This window comes from Sebastes fasciatus, chromosome 14 (assembly GCF_043250625.1).
Source record: "Sebastes fasciatus isolate fSebFas1 chromosome 14, fSebFas1.pri, whole genome shotgun sequence".
NCBI classification, from domain to species: Eukaryota; Metazoa; Chordata; class Actinopteri; order Perciformes; family Sebastidae; genus Sebastes; species Sebastes fasciatus.
The window spans coordinates 15043821-15064676 of NC_133808.1; the positions used below are offsets into that span (position 1 = coordinate 15043821).

Consider the following 20856-nt stretch of genomic DNA (forward strand, 5'->3'; position numbering starts at 1 on the left):
TGAATGAATGAACATTTTTGTTCCAGTTTCAGCTTTTTATTACACCTATACGGTTAATGGTGAAAATGGAGTAAATCTGTCTCATATAAATCAATCTGCATCTATACTATGAGCTATGTTCATAATAACCTCAGATATATTTTGACAGTTTAATATTGTTTTTAGTTTACTGTTGATAGCATTTCATAATGTTCCTTTTCTGAATATTTGTGATTATTCTGTTTTTCCTCTATTATTCTGTTCTGTTATTCTATGCCAGTGACAAAACAGATAACTAGACACAACTATTTGGTACCATTAGATTTATGTTAAAGGGTAACTTTGGTATTTTTTCAACCTGAACCCTATTTTCCCATGTTTTTGTGTCAAAGTGACTAATGGCGACAACAGTTTCTGAAATTGGTCCAGTATTGAGAGTTACTGCTGTAAACGGCAGCCGCTAAACGAGTTGCGAGGGCAAGTGAGCAGCGTCAATGCAACAATATGTCCACTACAAGTGCTTGTTTTTGCCACTAACAGGCTAATAACTAATAATAATTAATGTTGAATATGAATAATGAAAACTGTTGTGGAATTATTCCTTATTTCATGGGCTATTTGGGGATTTATCATGAGCGAAGCATTCGATTACTGATTTGGAGGTCAATTACCATGGCAATGGTTTGAAGCTTGGAAGCCTTCGGGTCAGCGCTTCTTTCGCTTGATCCGGTCTGTTTATTATTGTGTCTGTATACTCTGGCTCAAATACGGGTGTCCATCGAATTCAAAGACCTCATCCACATTGACGAAATCCTCTAAATATTCAGCCATGACATTGAAAATCTTTTATATAAAACTAAGCTACACTTTCTGTACTCCAACACAACAGACTCTGCCCGGCTCGCACTCACGTTTCCACCATGGATGTATTCCACTATTCCACAGTTGTCTTCCGGCAAACACGGCACCTAGCCAGATTTCAGAACGAGACTTCTTCTTGAACGAGACTCTTTCCATAATGTCAGACACTTATAATAGCACAATATTGCTGTCCCTCAATACTGGACCTCTGAATTTCAGAAATTGTTGTCCCTATTAGTCAGTAACAAAAAATCATAGGGAAATAGGGTCCAAGTTGAAAAATACCAAAGTTACCCTTTAAAATAAACATTTTTTATTAATTTTGTCATGTCCTCTGCCCCTATGTACTGACATGAGACAAAACCCTTCAATGTCAGCTTTTTCTTAAAGAATCTCTTAAATAATTCAGGAAATGTTTTGGGCATTTTAACTTAGACAAGAATACACTTCTGGCTGGCTGTAATGAGCATTCATTGAGCTGCGATTTGTTCACAATAATGCATTAGGTGTCACTTCCTTCCTGCAGCTGTCAGACTCCACAACCGGCCACTGCTCCCAGTAGACTACTTACACACCAAAAAACTAACAATAACCTGATATTTTCAGATGGAATTTCATTCATTCATTCATTCCATGTGCAATATCATTTTCCACTTGAGCAATTTTGTTAATAGTCTGTTTATTGTCAATACTGTATATACTGCTACTATTTTTATACTTCCTTCTATTTAAATGGTTCATATTTTGTTACACTTTGTTCAGCTCTTTTTTTACTGTGTTAGCTGATGCATCTTGTTTTTGCACTATCCCCTTTGCTGCTGTACACTGCAAATTTCCCCACTGCGGGACTAATAAAGGAATATCTTATCTTATCTTATCTTAGAGAATAACATATTGGCTCAGGTAAATATTGCTCAACAACAGGTGTGCTGTGCAGCATACTTAAACCCCTAAAAAATGTAAAAACTGTGCCTAAACTTGAAAGACACGCTTGAGCAGGTAGACAGATTTTGAAAATTTTCCCAGATGGTGTCAAGCATTCTTTTGGCCCGCACAGTGTGTACCAACATCAGTGTAAAGAGATAGAGGAACAGAATGTTATTGCCAAAAGACATCAAATTACTGTGGAGGAACCTTAATGATCACGTGACAAAGAAAAACTATGCGTACCGTAAAACCACCACACTGTGTCAAGAGAGAAGCAGAATTTCTGAAATCACTACTACTTGCACCGATTCAGTGATCCTAGTCAACAATTGTGTGTTAATTGAATTGACGTAGAGCTCTGTACAACACTGCAGTATCTCTGGTCATGTGAAAATGTCTGGAAAGCTAAAATCTCCTGTCTGCTACCATGGAAACAGAGCGCAAGAAAGATGGGCCGGGCATTCAGGTTTTAGGCTGAACATGAGGAAGCTGCTGCTATAACAGCTGTGAGATCCTGTCACGTCCTCCTGTGTGTCTAAACAATAACAAGTAGGAACTAGCATTGTTTTTGCCCCCATAGAATTTCCTATTTAAAAAAAAAAAAAGACAATGTTGGGGAATTTGCAGCTATTATCAAGGGGTGTTTTGTGTATTGTTTTGGTTTTAAGAATTAGACACTGATTGGTAGTCAATTTATTTGCATTAGTAAAGCAGATCTCGCTAACTTTTCAGTAACAAAACTTTAAATGTGAGAAAAAGGCCTTGATTATCCCTTCTTCTCACATTGTGCCTCGTTGCTTATTAAGTGTATATAATTATTTGATTAATTATTGATACAGACTCAGCAGCGTCACACACAAAAAACTAAACAAAACACAATTCCACATGCTTATTTGTTTTGTTTTGTTAATTTACCACATATCTCACTTTTTGTTTATGCTGTGCCATCCCCATGACACACCATAAATCAACTGAGTTATTTCCAAGCCACTTAGGCAAAGTAACACTACAGTGTGGTTTGTTTATGTACAGTACACTACAAGCCTTATACTAGATGCCCAGTGTGGTTTCATTCTCAAAGTACATTACGTATGTAGCCATAGGCAGTCTCAGAGGCATCTGTGTTGTTCGTAGCGTGCGGCAGTCAGTCAGTCCGCGACACAGCCGGTCCAGAGGGTGCCCGTCACAACACTGGCAGATGGCCTCTTGGTGACTCAAGCCAAGTTTGCCACAATCAGCCCTTCAGTGTCATTTCACTGTCATTCGCATCCCTTTTCATGGACAGCTATCAGGTCTTGACTGGGCAGACCCACGCAAGCAGCATCAGTAAAAACAGCTCAGTATGATACAGCAAATATTTTGATCTTTTCAGCTTCCACTCGAAGTGTCCATGAGCGTGATGCTGAACCCTTGAGCTACATTCACATAGTAAGGTTGTCAGGAGAAACCTGTCCAAGGCTATATCATTTATCAGTTTAACAAAGCACGGAGCGAGTGTAACAGGAGAAAGGAGTGTCTTGTAATGTGTAATATTGGCTACCAGAGCACACATTGTTATAGGGCACTGAGGAGCTGTTGTGTGGCAAGACTGCACATGAGGATGGTCGAGGACTTAGGGGGGCGGGGGGGCCTGGCATCACAGATGTGTGTAAGAGTATAAATGTGGCCTTTTGGTGCTTATTAAAAGGTTAAATAGAAAAATAAACGAACATGTCCTTTTTTTCACATACTAAAAATGACCTCAGATTAAATGCAGCCTCATGGGAAAGAGGATGAATGTGAACTTGTGACAATCCCTCAGCAGAGCCTATTGTTGTTGTTATAGCACAGCTGTTATGGTCTATAGACATTACAGTTACATAATCTCCCACCCCCCCTCTCTCTTTTTCTCTCTCTCTCTCTCTCCCCACATGAGATACAGCTGTTGTCTCTGTGCAGCAGAATGAGGTAGAACAGGTTCTCTTTTTATTCTTCTGTAAATAAATTGTTCATTTTGTTTTTGTCTTTAGTGACAGCCTCTAAACAGCGCAGCCTCGTCGACGCTGTGGTTTACACATTCAGTGAGGTCACCGAAAGCCAAGGCTTTCATTAACTCTAAGCACAAAGTTACTCATTCTACTGCAGTATGTAATGATCACTGTCCTGAGTGGACAAATTTGTTGTCATGTAGTCTAAAAATAGGACCTTATTTTACATTTCGCAAACTGTTTTCTGTATTTTATGACGCTGAACTCATTCACTCAGAAAATCTATTAGTTCACCCAGCAGCTAAAGCCATTTGCTTCTGCCTTTTATACATCAGACCGGCACCTACGGGGACTAAGTCAAGGCCGCGCCCCCTTTTGAGGGATAGAAAACTGAAGATCCCATAGACTTCAATGCAAATTGATGTATGTTTGGATTTATAATTTTGACAAATTTGTATACATTCATCTCTTGTTATACAAGCATTTGTTTTATACACACGTCTAATAATTATTTTGCGACCTTGCCTGAACCTGAGCGTTTGCTACCTTGATAAATTAAGGTTGATCGCCACCATGTCCCTTTAGTCTTTCCCTGTCCAACAGTGGCTGGATATCTGCAGTATATATATATATTTGATTGAATCACGTTAGGCTAAGTGTTGTCTGTAAATAACCAACATGTTAATAGCCAACTGTTTGATCTATGGGCTGAGAATTAGTTGGAGACGACAGTCTGATGCTGCTATAATGTTAATGTATTGTGCATTACTGCAGCAGCCTACCACTCAAGCTAACATTAGCTAGCCATGCTAGTCACTATCACCAGCATCACTTAGTGATTTACCATACCGTGAATATTCACATATTGTATGTGTTTATCTCTCATGTGACAGCAAGTTTCTTTCCCTATAGCGGGAGCACAGCCTCGGCGATGACGCGATGCTGGTCTGGTCTATAGCTTGAAGCCATAAAGCCCTATTACATCTTTTTTAGGACGTTGGTGCATCCAACTACACAGCAACTCTTCAACATAGCGTTATTACTATTATCGGTTTGATTAAAGTAGAAGTTTGGAGACATGTTTCAACTTCTTCTGTTACCGTCTATGAGGGACACGGGATTGTTTTCCCCCCAAAAGAGGGCGTGGTCATGCGAGCCCACTCTGGATAAAGTATTGCTGCTCTGATGTACGTATACTTTTATATGAGCACACATGTCCTCAGGACAGCTTGCAACAATCAGCTTCCAACTAGTTCAGCAGCAAGGCTGCTCAGTCTGTACTTGTGATTGCAGTAAAGGAATGTTTGTGGGGATGTAGTTCTGCTCAGGCTTGACATAGCTGCAAGGCAGAAACTTTTGAGTAGACTGAAGGTTTAGACAGGACTGCAAGGCTGGTCCAATTTAAACTGAGGCTACATTCCAAATGGAAGACTTTTTTTACTTTTAGTACGTACAGCAGCGGTCCTTAAAAAGTACATACTGTTAAGAGTATACACACAAATGGGACATACTACTTCATTGTAGCATTGCGCCTTGAACTTTAACCATAATGCTCATATCTGCTGCACAGAGGATTGTGGGTCTTGAATAGCCAGAGAAGCATGCTTGCATACTGCAAAATATGACCAGAGGTAGGACATCCTGGTATTTTTTTAATAGTATGGTTATTTTAACACAGTAAGTTTGGGGTGCAAAACCTTTTTAGTTTGTTTTTAGCATGATGCAAAGGTTAAGCTTGCCTCTGGAGTCAAATTAAAGCATCAAGTTTCAGGAAGTCGCTCATTTTAGGTTTTGTTCAACTAGTCATTCCAGGAAGTGAGCCAATACTTTAGCAGCTTTAGTCATGGCTGTGTGGAATAGCTTCAAAAACAGAGTACCGTATGTGATGAAAATATCAACTGTTCTGTAAGGATTCAGATTTTCCTCTTACATCAATAATTACAGATTGTAAATCTATTCTTAAATCATGTGCAATTGATGTATAGAGATAAGTACATGTCATTTTTATCCAATGTTCCAAAACCTCATCTGTGAGACAAGGGTTTGAAAATGGAGCAAAGCATGCTTTAGCAGCGAAGAGTGTCAGCGCTTTTTAGGTCAGCTGGTAACGTCACTGTGTGCTGGCACTAAAGACAGATGCAACGCCTACAAAGTGCCGCCATGCTGTCAGAGCTGGTTGGGGGATTTTAAAAAGTCAAATTCATGACCAATTTGTTACTCAAAAGTGGTTCTTAAAGCCCAGGGTGGGTGGTATGAAAGTCCTACACTGTAAAACCACAAGGACACAATCAAGTCAGTTTACATTTTTTATTTTTGCATATTTAACAAACTTGTGCATTCCAGATTTTGTTACAAAAGACGCTGAGCATTCACAAGTGGCCAGAAGGTTTAGAAATCATAAAGTGTAGGTCCCTCAGTTGTTTCATGACACGTCTGCTCTCAAAACGCCACACTTAGGCGATGCATCCACAGCAACAGACGGCCAGGAACCCATGCCGACGTCACGCTACGCTTCCTTACTGTACAGAGGGACATTTAGGCGAGCGAGCGGAGGTCTTACAGCCATGGTTTGGTCAATTAGTAAGTACCTCAGTTTGGAATACACATTGGGACAGAAAAAAGGCAAGGCTTGTGGAATGTACAGTGCACAGGAGGACTGGTCGTCATTATGCCTTCTTCTCCTGTTCGATGGCTGCAAGAGGAGGGAAAAAGTTTGCATCATTAGTATAAAGGCTGTTGATCATAGCAAATAAATGTTCTGGATTAAGGTCATAAGGCACAGCACATACTTTCTTTGGTTGGCAGGGTGTTTTTCTCTTGAGTGTCCGCCTTCTTCAGCTTCGTCTTGTCGAAGGCTGTGACTTCGGAGATGTCTGGTTTGTCACCCATATCTGCAGTGGCTCTAAAAACAAGACAAGAAACCATAAATTAGCAATCCTCCAACTGAGTTCACTTAGAACACACCTGAGGATGTGGGCAGTGGTTAGTTAGGTCAGAATTAACAGACCTAGAGGAGCTATTTACATGATTTGCATCGTGTAAAACTAACAACTAGGGCGGAGAAAGACAATGAAGTTTATGCAAAACACTTCGCATGTGCGTGTGTGTCCATCATCAGCGCCTGACTTGAGAAAGGCTTTGTGTCAGTTAGTGAACGTGTGCAGCAGCTGAAGGAGCCACCGCCCTTTAATGCAATCTAGATGAGCAGACTGCAACAGCCTCCTCTGAACAATAAACCTGACTCAAAAAGGCACAACATATGTAGTGAATGTTAGTTTAACGTGTTGAGCCAAACAGATTTTTTTATCCAAGTTACTGACACAGCATGCAGCATTTGTTTGGTTTCATAAGACTACAAAACGCACACAAGTTATGCCCTTCAGTGAACAGCATTTCTTTGTTTTTAATAAGGTATTTTAGGATTTTGTATTTTCTGATTAATTCCAGCAGCTTTTGAACACATCATGCGCAGCTGACACTGTTTTTGATAATGAGGCAGCACATTGTGACACCACGAGGAGATAAACGTAATACAATCCAAAAAAACAGTGGCTAAAAGCTAAAATAAAAAAGCAGGCTTCACAAACAAAGTTGCACACGATATGAGACAAAACACGGAAACGCACTCACCTGAGTTTCAGTCAGTGAAGTAACGGTGATGCACGGCTCGTTGGCACAGACAGGAGCGGAGTGAAGGCTGCAGCGTCAGTCTCTCCACATAAATACTGCCCAGTATGCAAATACTGCTCTGACGTCAGCCCACTGTCTGCACTGCCTGCTTTTGTACAAAATATGTTTTTTTTTATTTAAGAGTTAAAATTACCAAACGCTTCATGCACCGTGATCTTGTTTTAAATTTAACCACTTCTGCACATTTTTTATTAGGATTTTAATTTAGGAAAAAATAAATGCGACCGCCTGCATCAGATTAGATGAGTGCAGATCAGTTTTGTCATTAAAGAAAGGCGTCTTTATCATCATCATAGCGTTTCCAGGTGTTTATTTGTGCCACACAGCGAATACAAATGTGGACTATAGAGAGAGATTTAGGAGTGAGACAAAGAGTTGACTGGTTTAGGTTTAACTTGCACAAAGCAGCCTATTTAAAACTGTTCAGGGGGCGACACCTTGAGGCCAAATAAAGTAATAACCAGGAAGTGTAGATAGATTTTTATTATTATTGTTGATCATATTCATGTCTTACAATACATTTCACTAAGAATATAACCCATATTCAATTTAATTACCTTGAAAAATGATCATTTTAACATCTTGTATTATACATGTAACAGCAATGAAGTTTAGATATATTTTTATTATTATTATTGATCATATTCATGTCTTACAATACATTTCACTAAGAATATAACCCATATTCTATTTTATTACATTGAAAAATTATAATTTTAACATCTTGTATTTATACATGTAACAACAATGAAGTGTAGATAGATGGGGAGCTGCAGGTAAGAGTATAACTCTAGCAGACAAACGTCCAGTGTAGATTCAGAATTTATTGCCGAGAGTTTTGGTTGTGCAAATCTCGACAGGTTTTTGTTTAGATTCTCTAACAATTTAGTTTATATGAATTAGCAATAACCACGTGAAATCAAAGAGAATGCATTTTTTACAACAAATTGCCCTTTTGTGTCCTTAAAGCTGCAGTCGGGAAGTTTGAGCAATATGATAAAAAGTTATTTTTAGGGATGCGTCACTATATCCTGACAGTAGTGCATGAGAAAGTTAATCTGTGAAAAAAACATCATGTTCCTCCGCTTCATCCTATTGCTCCTACTAGTTTGTGTATACTGTTTAGCTGCAAAATGAGAAAGTTTGTGACCCGGTTGCCATGTTGAAAACAGTCGAGCCAAAACCAAGCACCGCCCATCGGCCGGAGCACACTTTATAATCTTAAGCCAAACAGTGCACTACAACATGTTTCAGAAAATATTTGAGGCAAGAAATAGGTATTACAGTTACAGACTCTTGATTCATATTTGATCAACGCTGCCTAGGTTGACATTTTGATCGTAGTTTGCGAGTTTCGCGAGCAGTGATTGACAGCTGCGTTAGAGACTGCTCGGCTCTGATTGGTTATTTTCCTCCGGTCTGTGAAATTTTGCAAATCCATTAGGAGTACAGGAGGACACAGAGGAACATGATTTTTTCAGGTTATCTGTCTCATGCACTACTGTCAGGATACAGCGACAGATTTATAAAAATAACTTTTTATCATGTTTGCTCAAAGTTACCGACTTCAGCTGTAAAGATCACATAACAGACTGAAACATTTACACAACTGGACTAATACTACAACTACAAATTGTACAGATTTTAAATGGATTAACTTTATTTATACAGTATATTGTAATATTTGTAAACAGTTAACAAGACATTCAGTATCATTGTAAATAAAAAAAATTGAATTATTGTCTTTATTTGTCTTCAGTTAAGCCCTAGGCAGAGTGATAAAAGTCGTGAATCACCGCATCAGTGTTGATATAGAACAATCATTTTAAAACATGCTCCAAATATTGTTGTCCACATGTCATTAATTCTTTCACTTGCTGTTGAAGTACGTTGAATAAGTCTTGCTGTACAGAACCTGGTTGTCCACTCTCACCACATTCCTCAGGTTTTGCCAAAACCAGGGCTCTGCGGCAGCTGTCCTCGGCCACTCCACGACACTTTTCCCACACAGCCTCCTCCTCAGGCGCAGGAAGTGAGAGTTCTGAAGGACGGGCTCCAACATCAGCAGCACGATCACGTCCACGTTTTCATCAAGCAGCCTTTGGTGGGCCAGATACATCGCCAGCTTGAAAACCCCGGTCTTAACGTAGCCCTCTGTTAAGACGAACAGGGTCTTGCGACTGTACCGGATGCTGTGAGTGAGGTTATCCACCAGTGGGACTCCAGGCAGCCAATCCCTCTCCTCCAGACACAGAGGAAGATGCTTCTCTCCTTCCTCCTCCAGTTTCACTCGCAGATTCCTCATCACCCACTCAGAGACGTGTGGATCGCTGGTGTCGTAAGTCACAAAGACATCATAAACACCCTCTAGTGAGTTCAATGATCTGTATCCTTTCAGCCTTGCTTTCGTATAGTGAAGGACGTAGGAAGCATCCCAGTAAAATAAGTGAGCGACTGTTGCCACAAACATAAAAACAGTAATGAATGAATTTGTGAGAATGTAGATCAAGAAGGCCTGACTGTCATTTACACACTGGTTAATGTCAAAGTTAATCAGAGCTTCACCCTTCTTGTTTGCTGGTGTGTCACACATCACCTCGGTGGTCAGCCTAGGGATCTTTAAATCACTGTTTTCAATCCACAGAATGAAATCTAATGAATCACAGGTGCATTGGAACGGGTTTCTCCACAAGAACAAAGTCTGGAGCTGAGAGTCCGGTCTGGATTGGAAGGTGGATTGATTGATGATAGTCAGTTTGTTGTAGCTAAGGCTAAGAGTCATGAGGCTTTTTGCACCCTTCATAAACCCATTGTCCAAGTGGAAAATGTGATTATGACTCAGGTCGAGGAAAGTCAAAGTGACGTTTGAGGTTATAACCGTCACATTAGATAAAGAATTGAAGCTCAAGTCTAAAATTTGAAGCTGATTGAAACACTTGAGTTTGTCCCATTTAAAATCAGTAAGCGAGTTGTGACCTATGCGTAGTATGGTGAGGTTACGAGGCAAATATCCATAAACATCATCAGGAATCTTTCCAATGTTGTTGTGGGATATATCTAAAATCGTCAAATTAGTCAGATTAGTAAAAAGCCTTTTATACGAGCCATCCCTTTCTTTCCAAAGAATCCCGAGAAGATTATTCGTAAACTGAAGTTCTGCTAATGATTTGCTGCACATCAGTTTTGTCGATAATGTGGAAATGGCGTTATGGCTCATGTTCAGCACCCTCAGAGCAGGCAGATTTTTTGTAAAATTTAAATTATGCGTCACCCCGTACGCTTTAAAGTAGTGATCATTGTTACTCAGATCTAGCACTTGCAGTTTCTTTAGTTCATTGAAGGCGTTGTCATAGGCCAGATCAATCTTATTGAACGACAGGTCCAGGTATGTCAGATTAGGCAGCAAGGAGAACTCAGTTCCGTTAAGTGCCGATGAAAATCCATTTCCTGAGAGGTTGAGACATTCAATGTTTCCATAGCCCTCGAATTGCTCCGGAGAAATGAAGAACAGATTATTTGAGCTGAGGATTAGCACTCGTCCAGATTCAAAGCACTCTTGCTTGATGAGGCCTTGTGATAGCTCGTAAGTGAAATCTTTCGGGTAGGGTCTTCGGGGCGGTGAAATAGAAAGGTCCGACCTCTGATTGTATCCATCCCTTGGAACCGGAGGATTTTCCACTGAAATGGGATACAGCCTGTTTTCTGCGAGGTAGATCATTTTCAGGTGGAGGAATTTTCTGAATATTTTGGAATCAGAGTGAATAATGAAGTTAGTCCCTAAATTGAGCGAGGACAGATTTTTGAGCTCGTACAGTGGACTGAGCGTGCCCGGTCCAATATTCTGAAAGACTAAACCCTGTATGTGCAATGTTCTGAGCGACGTGAGATTTGAAAACTCTCTGGAGAGATTTATTGTCGTGGGGTACAACTTGAGAGCGAAGTTGAAAGAGAGGTCAACTCTTTCTAACTTTGGGAGATAATTTAGAAATGTTGCCTCCTCGGTAATTGCTTTTAATAAGAAGTTAAACGCCAGGAACAATTGTTTAAGCTTGTTCAGCCTCTCAAACCAGGAGGGGTTCACATGGTCCAGTGAGTTTCCTCCCAGGTTCAGTAACTCGAGCTGTGTTAGACCGTGAAATGCATTAGGATGGATACCAAGAGAATCGTTTTGGCAAGGAACACAGGGATATGGAGCATTTTGACATCTTGGACAGTTCCCTTGTATATGTAGGACTGTTAAATTTGACAGCCCAAGAAAATCATCTTCATATATGTATTGTATTTTGTTAGAACCCAGCTTTAATGTGCTTAATGATTGGGGCAATCTTTTGGGAACCTGAGTTATGTTGTTAAAGGACAAGTCCAGAGCCTGCAGTTTGCTCATGACTGTGAAACTGTCTTCCGTAATTGTAAAATATTTCCCACAAGGATTCCAGAAGTAGCAGTTTCTGGATAAGAATAAATTTGTCACGTTTGATAAGCCAGCAAGGCTCCTGTTATCCAACAGCGTGATCTTGTTACTGCTCAGGTCGAGGATTTCCACGCTGGGAGGGAGATTGCTGGGAATTTCATTCAGCCAGTTGCCAGTCAGCTTCAGTCCGTGCAGTTTTGTCAGATTTTTGAAAGCATTCGCAGCAATGTGCAGCCCTTCGTTCTTGTTTGCCCAGCTGAGATTGAGTTGAGTCAGATTCAGCAGGTTGGAAAACGAATCGGCCGAAATATTCTTAATGTGATTTTCCGATAAGTCGAGCTCAGTCACGTTACTGGTTATTCCAAAAGGTACTTCATCTAGATGACGCCCTCTACAGTCAAAAAAGACCTCGGATGTATTGTAGGGTGTGACATCACAAGGGAACTGCGATGACATCCACGCAGGTTTACACGCAGCAGGCTGGATCTCGTAATGGCAACACAGACAGAGCAGCAGCAAGTGCATCCAACATGTGGCGGCCTGTAGATGAACAGTAGAATTAGTGAAATGCAGCAACTTTAATTTTAAGTCAGCATTTCATAAACATGTATAAACACACCATATATCATACATTTTGTGTATGTCTTAAAACAGTACTCAGAAGGAATTATTATAGCAAAGCAAAACCTGTTTCAATGTCCATATGGGCACCTGACTAATGTTTTAGGACAGACTTGACAAATTGTGAACCTATCCTTGAAGTATTGAAAATGGTACCACTTGTATCCAGCAGGTGGCAGCACTCTGCAGGTTAAATATCACTCAACTGGAATAACTGCCCTTGGCATTTTGAATTATGAATTCTGTTAACGCCTTACAGCCAGACAATATAACTTTTGCTCAACATTTTTATTATATTAAATACTAAAAGCTACTGCATCATTAGCACAAGTATATAGAGAAAAGTCATACAGTCAGTGAATTGGCTCAGCTATGTCAGATACACAACAATATGTAACTAAACAATATTAGCCACCATGTCATACCAGACCAAGTAAGGGTGTAGCAGCAAAACTCCTGAGTGTACTGAACTAAGCAAATGGGGGTTTTATTGCACATGAATTCAACCTTTTATTTTCAACTATAGTATTTCTTTCTCCAAAAGCTACATATTCTCCCTTTAACATCCAGTTTCCCTTTTATTTCCCCATAAATTGCTGTATCACAGTATCACATATTATATATTCTGTGTCGACTTGTTCCAGCTCTTCATTGAAACTGTGTGATTTTTACAGTGAGTGAAATATGGCTGCACCTTTCCATCGAATGGAAATGTTCTAAATGTCTTGAGAATTATTTTAGACACATTTAACACGATGTCAGCCTGACACATCATGGTATCTTTTGAAACTAGATATTTAAAATATGGTTATGTGGGTTTGAACAACGTTCGGCTGCACAGCATGAGTTTGTAATCACTAGTCCACCGACAGACCGCTGCTTGTTAAAGGGTTACCTTCTAAAAATGAAAAGGGATACTGATAGAATAAAGATGATAGGATATATATTTTCCACACAGTAAACTTTAATGTACCGTATTTCCTGTAGAACACTCCATTATCAAAAATGCCAAACAGTTTTCAATGAGTCAAAGTTTTCAGAGCCAAATAGATCTATACACAGTTAGTTCAAGTATTATCTGTTCATCACAGAAGCACACCATCATTACAGAATATATATTACAGAAACATCCAATTAAAAAGCACATGCAGGTAACCAGTAAATCCGTAACACATGCTGATAAAGACGTTTGGTTAACTTTCAGCAGATCAATCTATTCTCTGCTATACATAGAGCAAAGATTAAAACAATTTACAGAGAAACGTATCACTAAAACTCACCATTGTGCATGCACCGTATTGATTCCTTATGATCCTCGAAAGACAAATTTGAAAAACAAGTGACTTTCTGGCACCTTGCAGTCTTTCAGGAAAAAGGTGAAAATGACCTATCTGTGCCTGTCTTGCGTGTCATGAAATCACCACAAGTTAAGATAACTTAACTTACTAATATATAACACACATTAAAAAGAAAAATCCCCCTGTTGCTGAAGTTAAACAAAAGCAGCGAAATGACTGGTTCTCACAACAACGCTCTAGGACAGAAGTAGCATGTCAATTGAAGAAGTGCTTCTCTTTCATTTCCCCTTTTCATGATATGTTAGCAGTTTTGTTGCCATCTCAGACAAAGTGAAAGTTATAATTCTCTGTGGAGATGGCAGAGATTGGCAGCCAGTTCCCTTTTGAGTGACAGTGAACAGGGAATTTAGAATTAGCACACAGTTAGTCATAAATATTACAATAATTGTCTTTTTCTTACATTTAACCCTCATCCTTTAACATATTTAACTGTGGCTGGCCGTGTACTTTAGACCTAGAATAACCTCACCATGACACTACGGCTATTGTCATTCGATCTAACCACCCCTTATACACAGTAACAGTAACCTTTATCAAGTGGAATAAAGTGATTTATTCTCGCTCCCACTGCTGCCATGGCAATCAGTCCTCATCTCTGTAGCCTAATTGTCTCAGTCCAAACATCAAAATTTATAGAAAAAAGATAGATGTAATCAATTACAAAATTCAAAACATGTTTTTTATCTAATGAAATATTGTGCTTTAATTCATATTTGTTGGTGTTTAGCCTTTCAAAAACAACATTTAACATACAAGGACTACTGACTGGGGTCCCCGAGGGCCCCAAGAATAAACTGCTGTAAGAAACACCCATCATAGCAAAATGTTGACTTATTTATTCTCAAAACATTATAAGTTGTGTAATTAATGTCATCTGAAGAAAAAAAAAAGATTATATTTTTTTCGGGAATTTACAGTTAGTTTGCATATTGTGTATAACGAAAGTAGAACACATGATGAAATCTGTGTGCTGCATCTGTGTCAAGATGGCAGAATGCCCCTATATCCCCCTGATAGTGTGTGATAGGTTAAATAAGGACTCCAATACATTGGTAATATAAATTATTACTTAAAAAGCACTAATTAAAACAGAAAACAATGATATGAAGTCATTAGGAATACATTGATTGACAAAGTCATGAAAAATTGGAATGATAGAATAAAACAGCTGTGAGATATGACAAACATTATCCCTGAAGATGAATAGCGGGTTGTTGTTCACACATTGTAATTCAAATATAGAAGTACATTCAGAGCAACCTTAAATTAAAGGAGGAACTAAAAGTATGACAGTATATTGTTTTTACAGCGTCTCTTTAAAGAGATTGTTGTATTGTTTGTGACTTTCAGTTGCTAGAACACTTCTCAGGCTGAACCAGAAGTACAACTGGGCTTGAGGGTTTGTCGGCCACTCCAGCACAGACCGCTTATACAGTCTCTTCCTTAATCTCAGGTACTTTGAATTGCAAGGCACTTTCTCCATGAAGATCAGTATGATAACGTCATTTTTTTCATCCATCAGCCTTTGGTGGGCCAAGTAAAAAGCCATCTTGAAGTTGCCACTTTTTATATATTTGCTGGTGAGAATGAACATGGTCCTCTTGCTGTTGTGGATGCTCTGGGAGAGGTTGTCGATCAGGGGACATCCTGGGAGCCAGTCTCGTTCCTCCAGGCACAGCGTCAGGGGACGGTCTCCGTGTTCCTCCAGATGAGTGCACATTTCCTTCATCACCCACTCTGTCACCGCCGGGTCCTCCTTGTCGTATATCACAAAGGCATCATAGGCAGAGCTGTGGGAATGCAGGCGGCTGTAACCTTTGAGCTTTGCCCTGCAGAAGTGGTAGATGTACCAGACGTCCCACAGGAAGAGGTGGCTGGAGATTGACAGGGTGAGGAAGCTGAGCACGAGGGAAGTCATGAGGGTGTAGAGGATGATTGACAGGTAGCTGTGCTGGCAGGCCAGCAGGTCCACTGAGATCACAGGATGACCTCTTTGCGCCCCTGGGCTGGCGCAAGTAACATCCGTGGCCAGTCTGGGGATGGTCACTGTGGTCCTGTTGAGCCATGTGATAAACCAAGTGGCGTTGCAAGAACACACGAACCTGTTTTTGTGCAGAAGCAGCATGTCCATCTGATTGACAACGTCATCCGGGAAGCTAGATTTCTCAATGTGCTGTATGTGATTATAACTAAGATCCAGGTATTTTAAGTTGTAGGCATCCTTGAGGAAATCTGGAGTGAGTTTTAGGATTTGGTTTTTATGTAAAAGGAGCTTCTTAAGAGATTTGGTACAGATTGACAGCATAGGTGGAACAGTAGTTAAACTGTTTCCACTGAGATCTAAGACTTGCAAGGAATGTAGAAGTTGTAGTTTCTCCCAATCAAAGGTTTGATCCTTTAGTTTGTTGTTTTTGATGTAGAGTTCAGACAGTTTGTCCGGCAGACCGCTGAACACTTCCTTTGGAATGAAATTGAGGTTGTTATGAGAGATGTCGAGGACAGTCAGATTGAGTAAATTCTTGAAATAATTGACATATCTGGTGTCCCCGTCCCTCCACAACATATCTAACCGGTTGTCTCTGAACTCTAACCTCTCTAGGGATTGACTCTCCAGCTCTGTGTTGGTGGACGTAGAGATCTTGTTGTGGTTCATGAGCAAAACCTTGAGATTTTTCAAATGTCTAGTGAAGTTAAGCATGTGCGTCAAGCCCTCCGACTCAAAGTAGTGGTTGTTGTAGCTTATATCCAAGATCACCAGACTTTTCAGCTCTTGAAATGCAGTGGAGTAGAGCAGGTCCAGGCGATTCGAGGAGAAGTCTAGGTATTGTAAATTAGTCAGATAGGTGAATTCGGAGCCATTCAGACTTTGGCTCATTGCGTTACCGGACAGATTGAGGCACCTCAGCTCCCCGAGATTTAAAAATCTCGAATGCAAGAAGAATATGTTGTTTCTGCTCACATCTAGAGTTTTGCCGAATTGACTGCAGTCCTTGTTGACAAAGGACGTAACCGTTCCCAGTTCTTTATCTTTGTGTTTGCAGCTGCGGGCATATTCATCATATCTGAAGTAATGAATCTCTCTCACTTCCTTACTTTGAGCCGCAGCCGCCATGGGAGACCAGTACAAGGGCTCTCCCCCAGAGTAACTAACGGCATCTTGGCCGTCGGAGGGGGAAGATATTTTGTTGTCAGACAGACTTATTATTTTAAAGCTTTTTAACTCCATCAGAATACTAAGGTTTGTCATTTTAATAAAGTTTGTACCCAGATCTACAACCTCCAAGTTTGTGAGAGGTTTTAAAGGAGCAATGCTCTCTGGCTTTAGCTGCTGAAACACAAAGCCCTTCAGTCTGAGAATTCGAAGGGATTTTAGGGAGGAGAAACTGCAGCTCAGCCTCAGCGATTCAGGGTACCTCTGAAGCTCATAGTTAAATGAAAGGTCAAGCTCTTCCAGTTTGCCCAGGAATTTTGGGAAGTGCGTGACTCCTATCTCTCTTGCTAAAAAGTTTGACGAGAGATCGAGCACCCTCAGCTCTGTTGTGCTGGCGAACCACTCGGCCGGCACGCACGTCAGAGAGTTACTGTGCAGGCGCAGCGTCTTTAGTTTTGTCAACATTTTAAAAGCCTTCGCGCTGATTTTAAGCGGGGAATTATTTGGGCACGGGTCGCATGGGAACGGAGCGTTGTAGCACCGAGGACAGTTTCCGCTAATATCTAAAATCTCAAGGTTAGTTAAGTTTTTGAAATCCTCGTCAGTGACTTCTTGAATGTTGTTGTTGTAGAGGTACAGCTCCTTCAGACTTGTGGGTAGTCGGTGTGGAATAAAGGATAAGTTATTTGACTTAAGACTTAGCAATGTTAAATTATTAAGCTGTGCAAATGCACCGTCCTCTATATCATAGGAAACATTGCATGGGTTACGGTAATAACAGTTTTGACTGAGGTAAAGAATCTCAATATTTCTAATCTCAGAGAGGTTTGCTTTGGAAATTTTATAAATGTGATTCACTTCCAGACTCAGCAGGATCAGGTTCGGAGGGAGGCCCTTAGGTATACTATCGAGCTGGTTGCCATCAAGATACAGTGCTCGCAGGTTCCTCAAGCTGGTAAAAGTGTTGTCCTCTATTACCACACTCTTGGTGCACATGCGGTCCTTGGGCCCAATTTTGATTGGCACACAGTTGCACCTCATGTCAATCTCAGTAAGATTCTCCAGACCGCGAAAGGAGGTGGAGTTGAATTTAGGAATATGGTTGATGGTGAGCGTCAGATTGGTCGTGTCTCTGGGGATGCCTCGGGGGATATCTTTGAGGCTTCTCTCAGTGCAGTCCACCGTCACCGCGCTCCCGTTGCTGGTCTCGCTGACATCACATGGCAGAGTTTTTGGGTAAGAAACGCTAGCTGACGATATGGACAGGCCCAGCAGTGCCACACACATCTGTACAGAAACACAGGCAGTTCACTGAGAAATGTGTGCAGGTGCAAAGCTCATAATACATTACTGAGAAAACACACATAATACTCATATCAAGCATGCTAAATTCAACATTTTGAGTGAGGTATGTACACATCATAACACAACTAGGAACTGGTACAAGCTAGCGTTTCATTTTCCCACCTCTCCATGTAGTTTACAGCCCTTCTGATCAAAGCCAACCTGCCGTTTCACTACTTATGAATCCAGTTATAATACAATACAGTATATATGAACAAAGATAAATGAAACTCACCAGGTGGAAGAACATTGTTCACGTGAGAGATTTAAAAGAGGTCCTGCGATGAGTTGTGTTGTCAAGTTGGATCGAGTGCTGAGAGAAGTGTAACATTGATGATCAGCTCTAAGGAGGTGAGATGAAAGTAACAGGTGGCAGGGTTAGCCCATAATTAGAAAGCATTACTTCCCTATTGTCACAAACCACACACATCCAAATCATCCATCTTTTATAATGTGAGTTTGGTAACGGTTGACTGATCGTGTTTGTTATATAATGATGCAAACATGTTGTTTATGCAGAGATTACTATGAAGAGGTTTCCTTTAGAATAGAAGGATAAAGGAATGATAGTCTCTTGCTCTTGGTACAGTTGGTACAGCACAGCTGGATGAGTTGTGGGTTATTCAGTGGTGGAAAGTGCTGTTTCATTTCTGATTAGTCTGCAGGGGAAAGTGAAACCTATGCTGGGGTTTATGTTTATCAGCTTACATGGTATACATGCTATTCTGGCACCAGGCAGAATATTTTCCCTTTAGCTTTGGCTACTTTGCGGCTGAATGACATTCACTCTCATACGTGATTTGTCCAGACAGCACGTGTGTGTGTTTGTCCCTTTATTTGAGAAACCCAAAGCAGAAATAGACACTGCAGTCTTAGAAAAAAACAAACATCCACCTGATCAACCCCTTTTAATAAAAAGGCATGATGACAAAGTGGCTTTTTAGGGCTCTTATCGTCGGCCTGTCTGTCGGTCCACCACTTTGGTACAAACTGGAATTACTTAACAGCTATGGGATGGATTGCACTTAAAATGAGTACAGACATTTGTGGTCCCCAGAGGATGAATTATAATAACTTTGATGATCGCAGTAACTTTTCATCTAGCGCCATCATCAGGTCAAAATTTGAATTCGTCCAATACTTTGTTTAGGACCAAATACCTGCAAAACAAAATTACATTTCCAACAACCTCATCTGTAGGCTTCTTTGTCTTTTGGGCTAATTAGCAAATTTTAGCACTCTAACAAGCTGAACTAAGACAGTGAACTTGGTAAACATAACCTGCTAAACAACAGCACTTTAGCATTAGGATGACGTTAGCATGTAGCTCAAAGTACAGCTTCACAGAGCTGCTGGCATGGGTGTAGACCATAGACTTTAAATAAAGATGAACGACATGACAGCTCCCCAAAAGTGAAGCCAAAACATCCGTATCGCCCCCTGGTGGCTGGCTTTAGTATAGGTCATAAATCCTGCCCCCTCCTTGTTTGCAGATGGGATATGGGACACATTTTGGGACAAAGATGGTTTCTGTCATTTGAGGTAGTTCTTATCACGCTGATGAATGTTCAAGTGTTCATTTTTCTGATAAGTTTGACTTTAATTAGAATAGAATAGAATAGAAAGCTTTATTGTCTAATTAAAGTCAAACTTATCAGAAAAATGAACACTTGAACATTCATCAGCGTGATAAGAACCACTACTAAGTTTGACTTTTATTAGTTATTTGATGCTATAAAAAGGGTGTGAGACGTCTTAATTGACAGCTGTTATTGACAGCTGCTCTGAGTGAAGTAGTCACGCAGCCGGAGACTATGGCAGCTCCCGTATCCGGGATATTTCGGCCTCACTTCTGTACAGTGGGAGGAAGTGGAGACGTGTCGTCCATCGTTATATACAGTCTGTGTGTAGACTCTCAGACGCATGAGCAACATGTGCATGTGCTACTCTCACTCATATGCAAACACTCTCTCCCGCCCCGTCAGTGAATTGGGCCATCATCATCATTAATGCAAAAAGCATTACCACCACTCAGGCTTGAGTATATGGTGAAATTATAAATTATTAAACATAGTTATACAACTAAACATGGGTCAAGTAACTTTTCTGTATGAATAATGCAATTTTAGGAGCAAACTTGTATAATCTAAAAAAACCAATTGTGTTATTCTGTTTTTAATGCTTCAGAGATCAACTGAAAAGAGTATTAGTGATCATACATTTGCATGTACCACTGCAAAATTAAATAAAAATACGGTATTGTAGGACAGGTTGGTAATAAACACAGCGATTCTCGTGTTTATTAAAATACAAACAGACAAAAAATAATTTGAGAAGACTTTTAAAAAGTTTTAATAATTTTTAATGATGTTGACAAAAAATAACAGTAAAGTACTCAGTGTTCATATTTGAAGTATTCATTAAATTAAGGTGAATCCAGCAAATAAAAAAGTCATATGCGTCACTTGATTTACTTGATTGATCACGTCTTGTCCTGTGCAATGATTTGTCTAGAGCTGTATATAGTGTATGCATTTCTCCAACATA

At 40.1% G+C, this 20856-nt stretch overlaps 3 protein-coding genes and 1 long non-coding RNA gene across 5 annotated transcripts in view; 1 reads left to right on the forward strand and 3 right to left on the reverse strand.

Moving 5' to 3' along the window:
• The window catches only part of LOC141782620 (uncharacterized), a 32753-nt gene extending 23235 nt beyond the window's left edge, over positions 1-9518 (forward strand). The window contains exon 3 of the long non-coding RNA XR_012597148.1: positions 9370-9518. This is a non-coding gene — a long non-coding RNA (uncharacterized LOC141782620). The remainder of the gene's footprint in view (positions 1-9369) is intronic.
• Positions 6028-7500, reverse strand: tmsb4x (thymosin beta 4 X-linked). Of its 2 annotated transcripts, none has more exons than XM_074659186.1 (3): positions 7361-7500; positions 6524-6636; positions 6028-6426 (listed from the first exon to the last, which is right to left on the reverse strand). In XM_074659186.1, exons 2-3 carry the CDS (start codon positions 6621-6623, stop codon positions 6401-6403), a joined length of 126 nt encoding a protein of 41 aa, XP_074515287.1. In that variant the 5' UTR covers positions 6624-6636; positions 7361-7500; the 3' UTR covers positions 6028-6400. The 2 variants fall into 2 exon arrangements, with proteins under 2 accessions (XP_074515287.1, XP_074515288.1); XM_074659187.1 differs by having other exon boundaries at positions 7365-7497.
• Positions 7890-15059, reverse strand: tlr8a (toll-like receptor 8a). Its single transcript, XM_074659165.1, has 2 exons — positions 13737-15059; positions 7890-12375 (listed from the first exon to the last, which is right to left on the reverse strand). The coding sequence occupies exons 1-2, from the start codon at positions 13737-13739 to the stop codon at positions 9295-9297; spliced, it is 3084 nt and encodes a 1027-aa protein (XP_074515266.1). The 5' UTR covers positions 13740-15059; the 3' UTR covers positions 7890-9294.
• A 58-nt stretch (positions 15060-15117) lies between these two features.
• LOC141782608 (toll-like receptor 7) lies at positions 15118-19848 on the reverse strand. Its single transcript, XM_074659163.1, has 2 exons — positions 18545-19848; positions 15118-18252 (listed from the first exon to the last, which is right to left on the reverse strand). The coding sequence occupies exons 1-2, from the start codon at positions 18557-18559 to the stop codon at positions 15118-15120; spliced, it is 3150 nt and encodes a 1049-aa protein (XP_074515264.1). The 5' UTR covers positions 18560-19848.
• Positions 19849-20856: the final 1008 nt, after the last annotated feature.